Source organism: Conger conger, chromosome 3 (genome assembly GCF_963514075.1).
Source record: "Conger conger chromosome 3, fConCon1.1, whole genome shotgun sequence".
In the NCBI taxonomy this organism is placed as follows: Eukaryota; Metazoa; Chordata; class Actinopteri; order Anguilliformes; family Congridae; genus Conger; species Conger conger.
This window is the reverse complement of record NC_083762.1, coordinates 79,217,091-79,225,394: the sequence shown is the minus strand read 5'-3', so window position 1 is coordinate 79,225,394 and position 8,304 is coordinate 79,217,091. Positions and strand designations below refer to the sequence as shown.

General features: G+C 49.1%; 1 protein-coding gene across 1 annotated transcript; it reads left to right on the top strand.

Annotated features, from left to right (window-relative positions):
• Window positions 1–3,216: 3,216 nt before the first annotated feature.
• LOC133123659 (zinc finger protein 148-like) lies at window positions 3,217–5,676 on the top strand. Its single transcript, XM_061234137.1, has 2 exons — window positions 3,217–3,315; window positions 4,144–5,676. The coding sequence occupies exons 1-2, from the start codon at window positions 3,217–3,219 to the stop codon at window positions 5,674–5,676; spliced, it is 1,632 nt and encodes a 543-aa protein (XP_061090121.1).
• Window positions 5,677–8,304: the final 2,628 nt, after the last annotated feature.

The window sequence follows — 8,304 nt, the reverse complement described above, 5'->3', positions numbered from 1 at the left end:
GGAAATACAGAAAAGTTGAAAGTGTCTAAACATAGATTTATTAGGAACTGTTTCACCACTGACACCACTTGACAAGTTGGGTACAAGCAGGCAAAAGCGCAGTGAAACCCATTTAGTCTGTAATAATAATAATAATAATAATACATTTTATTTGTATTGCACTTCATATTTTTTAAAAAAAAATCTCAAAGTGCTACAGATTAAAAAGCAGAAGTGCTAAAAAAGAAATACAAAACCTGAGAAAAATGTAAAGCCTAGCAGAAGGCTCTAGAAAAAAGGTAGGTTTTTAGACCTCGTTTAAAAGTATCCACAGTCTGTGGTGCCCTCAGGTGGTCGGGGAGAGCATTCCACAGACTGGGAGCGGCCGAGCAGAATGCCCGATCCCCCATTGTGCGGAGCTTGGTCCTGGGGGGTTTGAGGAGGTTGGTGGTTGCAGAGCGGAGGGTACGTGAGGAGGTCTGAGGGGTAAGGAGTTCCTTAAGGTAGCGGGGGGCATTTCCGTGTATGCACTGGTGGGTGAGGAGGGAGACCTTGAACTCAATCCTAAGTGAGATGTGGAGCCAGTGAAGTGATTTGAGGATGGGGGTGATGTGATCATATTTGCGCACCCTCATCAGGATCCTAGCAGCGCTGTTTTGGACATACTGCAGTTTCTGGAGGCCGTTACTAGGAATCCCGATGAGGAGTGCATTACAGTAGTCAAGCCTGGAGGAGACAAAGGCGTGGACAAGCTTCTCTGCATCTGTCAGGGTGAGTGTGGGACGGAGTTTGGCAATGTTCCTAAGGTGATAGAAAGACGTTTTACTCAGATGTTTGATGTGAGTCTCCAAGGTGAGGCGAGAGTCCATTCTAACACCCAGGTTTGTGACTGATGTGGAGAGGGGGATGTTCTGGCCAGAGAAGGTAATGCTGGTGATGGTGGATGACCGGACCTGGTGTGGTGTGCCGACTAGGATGGCTTCAGTCTTGGAGCTGTTCAGCTGTAGGAAGTTGAGCTTCATCCACGCCTCTATCTCCTCCAGGCAGGTGGTTAGTGTGGATAATGGCAGGAGTGCAGATGGGATGGGGTCTGTTTTTAGATAGAGCTGTGTGTCATCAGCATAGCAATGGAAAGACATTCCATGTCTGCTGATGACACGGCCAAGGGGGAGCATGTAAAGCGTGAACAGAGTGGGGCCCAGCACCGAACCCTGGGGGACACCACAGGTGACATTGTGGGTGTGGGATTTTGCCTTTCCCAGGGCCACGTGCTCAGTTCTGCCAGTGAGGTATGAAGTGAACCAGTTGTGGACAGTGTCAGAAAGGCCAATGGTGGAGTGCAGACAGTGGAGGAGGATGTTGTGGTCCACAGTGTCGAATGCTGCTGTTAGATCCAGGAGGATGAGGAGGGATGGGGAGCCAGTGTCTGCTGTCATCAGGAGGTCGTTGGTGACCCTGACCAGAGCCGTTTCCGTGCTGTGGCCAGGGCGGAAACCAGTACCTTGGATATAAATGTAAGGTTGGAGATGGGCCTGTAGTTGCTGAGAACTTCTGGATCTAAGGTGGGTTTTTTGAGCAGTGGTTTGATGACAGCAGTTTTCAACGCAGGTGGAACATGAGCGGCTTAGAGGGAGTGGTTGATGACCTTGTTGATGAGGGGGCTTATGGCGAAGAGGTTGGACTTTACCAGGGCTGAGGGGAAGGGGTCCAGGGCGCAGGTGGACGGCTTTATCGTCCTAATAATGTCCTCAACCTCTCGCTGTGTGAGGTCAAAAAAACAGCAGAGAGGTTGGGCAATTCCAGGCTGTGGGTCAGCAGTCAGGACAGGTAGGACGGCGGAGCTGGAGAGGAGGGAGCAGATGTCATCTACGTGATGTAGTTGTTGCACCTCTCCTCTGTTGCCTCTGAGTGCAAGGGAGTTGGTGGTTTGAGAAGGTGATTTATGGTAGAGAAAAGTTGCTTGGAGTTGCCAGGGCTATTTTTTATGATGTTGGAATAGAATTTTGACTGTGCATCTCTGAGGGACTTAGCGTAGGCCTTTTGATGTTCTCTGTAGGCTTGTTTATGAACAGTCGGTCCTGAAGCCTTGAGACGCCGCTCAAGGACATGCCCTGCCGTCTTCATCTTCCGCAGCTCGCAGGTGTACCAGGGGGCTGAGCGCGAGAAGGAGACTGTTCGGAATTTGAGAGGGGCGTGGAGATCCAGGAGACTGCTCAGAGATTGGTTATAGAAGTCCACTGGCTCAGTGACTGAGGGGAGGTCAGCAGAGCCAGAGGAGAGATATTGGAGGTCCAGGGTCAGGGCGTCTGGGTTGATGTTTTTCAGGCTCCTGAAATGGATTTGCCGCTTGGGCTTGGTGTAGGGGGAGGGAAACAGCAGCCCCCTTGAGATGGTCTTGTGGTCAGACACACCCAGATCGTAGACCTGTAGATTGCTAATGGGGGCGGAGTTTGTGATGACCAGGTCGAGGGTGTGTCCCCTGGAGTGTGTGGGGACGTCGACATGCTGTTGGCGGTTGAGACAATCCAGTAGTTGAAGGAACTCGGCTGCAGAGTGACAGGAGGGGGTGTCGACATGAATATTTATATCTCCAAGAATTATGATATTAGCAGAGGTTGTACAGAGTGTAGTGAGAAGGTCGTGCATCTCTGGGATGAAAGCTGAGTTGGGTTTGGGAGGCCGGTAGATGAGAAGTATGGTCATGGGGAAGGGGGGCTTACATTTAACTGCAAGACATTCAAATGAAGACTGTGTAAGCAGAGGGATGGGGGACAGCTCCAGTTTCTGTCGGTGTACAACAGCTAGGCCACCACCACGACCAGTGCTGCGGGCTTTCTCCAGATAGCTGTAACCAGGAGGACAGGCTTCATTTAGGGCAGAGTAAACCTCTGGCTGGTGCCATGTTTCTGTAAGGCACATGAAGTGCACCGAGTGCGGCAATGCTCTGATGACGCGTCAGGCGTGCGACAGTGGACCAGATGGATGGAATGGTTGGAGCAGAAAGGCTAGGCTGGTGGTAGATAAACTTTCGATGGGAACTTCTATGGATATAACGGGGTCGGCGCAGAATTCCAAGCTCTGCGATCGCCGAGATACACGTTGGAATGGCGCAGGTGTTAAGATTCAGTAGTTGCGAGACGGAGTATCTGAAACTCATGCCGGACGCCGAAAGTGTTAGCCTGGGGCTAGCCGTTTAGCCAAACACAGAGATGGAGAACTGGCAGGCATAACGGGAAGATGGACCAAAGCATGGCGGTAGGGTGCATGAAGCACGGAGACTGGCTGGAGATTGACTGTCGGGCAGCTGATGTAGCTTCTAGCCGCTTGATGTCTGAGGTCGGCTAGCTGCTCGGTAGCTAGCTAGCTAACTGCAGAGGTAACTTTTAGCGGTCCTGGGCTCAAAGCCAAACCGCACCGGGACAGTTGAGGGGCTGCTCCAGGAGTATACCCCGCAGCGCTGGATAGATGGAAAAGTGTCAAGTTGACCGTGGGAGGAAGACAGCTAGCTAGCTAGCTAGCTAACTGCAAGGCAGCGGTCCTAGGCTCGAAGCCAAACCGCACCAGGACAGCTGAGGGGCTGCCCGGGAGTATACCTTGCAGTAGTAGTGCTGGATAGACGGAGAAGTCCGGGTGTTCACCCTTTGACAGAGGGAGCCGATGTTGGAGATGGCAGTGGGTGAGTAGACAGCCATCAATTTCGTAGCGGCCCGTGAAAAAAATGCCCAAAAGATAGAGCTTGACAAATGCCAAAAATTTCAGAAAATAGCCCTGCAACCTAGACCTTTTAAAAAGCTTTTAGATTGCACTAGCTTCAAAAAATAGTTAGTAGTTCGGACGGACGGAGAAGCGGTGAACAAACAAACGCCAGCGTCCTCTCCGTCTCTCCCTCTGTGTACAAACAATCTCTGAATGCCCTGGACAGAGAGACAAACAATCATCACCACTCTTCTGTCCTAAGAAGACACAACTGACTGAGCTGGGAGAACAGTGGAAAATCCCCAGAGGGGGAACCTTGAAACTGATAGCGGTCATTATCATATGTGAAGTGGTCCAATACACAAATTTGTCTGTCTCCCAACAGTACATAATCAGAAACAGTTGTTAGACTGCAGAAATGATTGTTTGTAAAATGGCGTTCATACTCATCCGATTTCCCCTCCACAGCATTTCTCCAGGACAGACAGAGTCCTGAAGCACCAGCGGATGTGCAACGGAAACCGGAAGACGAACGACATGGACGCTAGAGATGAGCGGTCGGTCGGTTGCTCACGTCCCGAGAAAAGCAGGCACAAGTCCAACGAAAGGCCCCGGCTTCCGGTAAACCTTCTGCAGAACATCGAACGGGGCGAGACGGGCGAGGAACTTGGGCCGGTCAGAAGGGAGTCCCCATCACTCCGCTCGCAGTGCTCCACGGTGAAGGGCGGGCGCGAGTTTTCGGCGGAGCGCCCCGATTCGCCGGTTGGTGGCGGCTGTCTGGCCGAGGCGCCCGCCTCTGAGGTGGACCGCTCCCGTAACCTGGTCCTGAAGAAGATGGCGAGCGGAAAGACCTGGGAGAGGCCCGCAGGCCCGCAAGACGACTCGTCCCCTTGGTCCTCCTTTGATGACGGGAAGGTCGGCAGGCACACCTTTCGGCTGGTGGACACGCCGGGGTTCGGACCCGAATGTCGTGACCTGGATGCAGTGACCGTGGGCCGCCACCAGGGGGAGCCGAGCAAACCGGCAGCAAGCGGCGCCAGCTATGATGATGCCATGCAGTTCCTGAAGAAGAAGAGGTACCTACAGCCCGGTGCTCCCGGCTCTGCTCAGGACTGCGCACTGAACGTGACGATCGGTCAACAGGCATCTGCTGGAGCAGGCATCAGCAGCCATGGCCCAACCACCTGCGTTTCAGCTTCTCAGACCACAAAGACTGAGATCAAGTCTATCCAGGACAAACATATCCTGTCCGACAAGGTCCTACAGACCCTCCTAGACCACTACTCCAACAAGGCCAATGGGCAGCCGGAGGTCTCCTTTTGTGTGGCTGGCACCGTGTCAGTCAGTTCAGCTCATGCGCGCGTGGACAGCCATGTTAAGGCCCTGGGGACAAATTCCCACGCGCCCCCTAGTGGCAATGCCACCATGTTGCAGGAGTACTCCAAGTTTCTCCAGCAGGCTCTGGAAAGAACTAGCCAGAATGACAGTTATTTGAATGCGCACGGTCTTCCCTCTGTTGCCAAAGGCCAGTCGCGTTCGAACCCGCTAGAATTCTCTGCCCCGGACATGCATCACGCCTCCGCTGGCCGTGCGCCCTCGGGCATGCACTCGTCCCTGAGGTCGTCCTCGGAGAAAGCGCGCTTCGGACTCCTCGACGGCGACTCCGGGCGTTCGTTCTCGTTTTCGGGCGAAGAAACGGACCCGTCTTCTGTCTCCTCAACCGAGGACTTCCTGGAACGGGTAGCCCCTCGAAGAAGGTGCGACGGTCCGGTGATCAGCCCGCCTTTTCCGATGGCCGCCTTCGAGCAGAACATTCATTCTCAGTTCTCCGGCTGTGGATCCGGGCTGTCCTCCCTGTTTAGCGTTTCCGGTGGGGCAGTGGATCTGCACGGACATGAGGGTGGCACAGATCTCCCAGGGTACCCTCTAGCCGATGTGGCCGATGGCAGAACTCGACCAATCTCATCTCTGGATTCTACGGACAGCCAAATCTATACTTGAATTCATTTATTATATACTTGGATCTCCTCACAGCAAGGAGGTCCTGGGTTCAAATCCCCGTCGGCCGGGGCCTCTCTGTGCGGAGTTTGCATGTTCTCCCCGTGTCTGCATGGGTTTCCTCCGGGTACTCCGGTTTCCTCCCACAGTCCAAAGACATGCATGTTAGGCTGATTGGAGAGTCTAAATTGCCTATAGGTATGAGTGTGTGAGTGAATGGTGTGTGTGCCCTGCGATGGACTGGCGACCTGTCCAGGGTGTATTCCTGCCTTTCGCCCAATGTATGCTGGGATAGGCTCCAGCCCCCCTGCGACCCTGATCAGGATAAGCGGGTTCAGATAATGGATGGATGGATGGATATACTTGGATCATTTCATAGCCTCTATTATGTTCAGCCAGCCTGGGCTACACAATATTTGTCATACACAACATTATGGTTTCAAATTGAACAGTTATGGATACACACACACACACACATTTGCCCTCCTCCTTTTTTCATCCCTTTACATATGAACTGCAACTCAAATTATCGCCATTGGCTTTTAACAAGGTAGGTAACTGGCTGTGTGAGTTTTGAAATTCAAGCGATGTTAATAGCTGGACCGGTCTTTTGAGCCGGTATGTTATGGATATATCCAGCCTGAGCTATTTATCAAACGTATTGCAAAACCATAACGGTTATTATGCACAAATTGAGACGGGTGCGTGGGGGTTGGACCCAAAATGCACGACTCAGAAACAATAGTAATATAACGACCCCTCAGGGCTTTATTCGGGACGAATCCCAGGAGAGTAGTCAACACAAGCGAAGTCCATACACGTAGATCCAGCCAAACAAAAAGTAAACAAACAAAAAGCACGGTGCCGAGGGAAGAGGCAAACTCGTAGTCGGTAGACGTGCAGGGAGGTCCGGTAGCAGGAGAGCTGTCAGCGGGGCAGATGAACAGACGGACGGCAGGCAGAGGCGTAGTCGTGGGCGATGCGGAAGTCGAAACCATAAAACAAACAGCGAGGCAAAAGTACAAAATCGGTAGGCGAGGACGTGGTCAAAAACAAACGATGGTCAACAAAACAGAAATCAATAATCAATGGTCGGTAAAAGAGGCTTGGATCGTAACGTGTAATCAAATAATGTAAATGCTCAAGCGTTGCTTTGATAACAAGAGGCAGACAATTTCGCGAAGAACAGTTGCGCGACTGGGCTATAAATGCGGGTGTAGACAGGTGTAGACAATTAGTTAGAGCGTAGCAAGGAAATGGAAAACAGGTGCGATGGATGACAAGTTTAACAAGGAGATTAGTAATCGTTAGTAATAAACCTATCCTGCCCTAGCATTAGTAAATTAGTAAATGACATGCACGAGAAACGTAAGGTAACATGAACACATGATTAGTCTTGTTAGTTTCTACCCAATCCTGATCTAGCGTTAGTCGTTTTAGTAAATAGACAAATGGAAATAATTAGGGAGTGAATGACAGAAGGAGCGAGAGAGAAAAGGCGGAACGCAAGGTTTGCGGAAAGACATGTAAAAGTGTATGCATAAACAACGACCAGTTAACGTAACAATAAACATAAATCAAAACATAATACAAAACGAAACTAAGACGATAACCATTCAACATAACAAGGTAATATAATCGTAACGAAACATAACTAGACATGACGAGAAAATAAATCGTAACAAGAAATAAACTAAACAACATGACGAACCTAGACTAACATAATACATGATAAGACACTACGTGACTAAGACAACATGAATAAACATAAAACATGGCGAGACAGACCTGAAACGTGACACAAATGACAGTATTCATTAATTTCATAGAAAAAATTGAAGTGTGTGCCGTCTACTGCCTTAGGACATTGCAAATGTCAACTGACATTTTCTTAGGTCTTTTCTGTTGATTTAGTTACATTTATTGCAGTTTCAGTTCATAGATGGTCATTTATAATATATTTTAATGTAAAACGTATGAGATCGATTATAAGAAACGAAACAAAATCCTTATAATCAAAGTCATTATCGTGTTATGTATCATACAGATTAAATATGGTATTCCCTCTAATATTGTGATTTAGATTTGTTTCACAGATTTATCGTATTATGTGCATAAACAAATTGTGATGTAAGTACGTTAAGGTGTAAACGATCAAATGTACACCTCTGTTGTCAACACAAACAAGTACACCTTTATTTCGACATTGCCATCACTGGATATGAGTTATTCGCCAATTTGAGGAAACAAAGCGAGTTAAAGGTACAATCGGTAAGATTTTTGTGTTAAATCATTGTTACAAGACCATTGTAAATCCCTTCCTATCATTGAAAAAGGCTCATTGACATGTTGACTCACACTGCCTGTGTTTATGCAGACCGACACCAAAACATTGTATAACTGCAATAATTAAAGCTCATTGGTTTAAAATTGGTTCTAATGGTTTTAACTGGTTTAGCTTGTTTTAGAAAATAATTTCCTCAACTAGAAGATGAACCGTGACTTTGTTTTACACTATATCGCAAGTTTACACCTAATTGCACGTTTACTTACATGTTGTGTAAGCAACAAAATGGGCTTCCACCAACCAGTGCGCTATTTGCGCTTTACTTATGTAAAGCCTATGTAAAT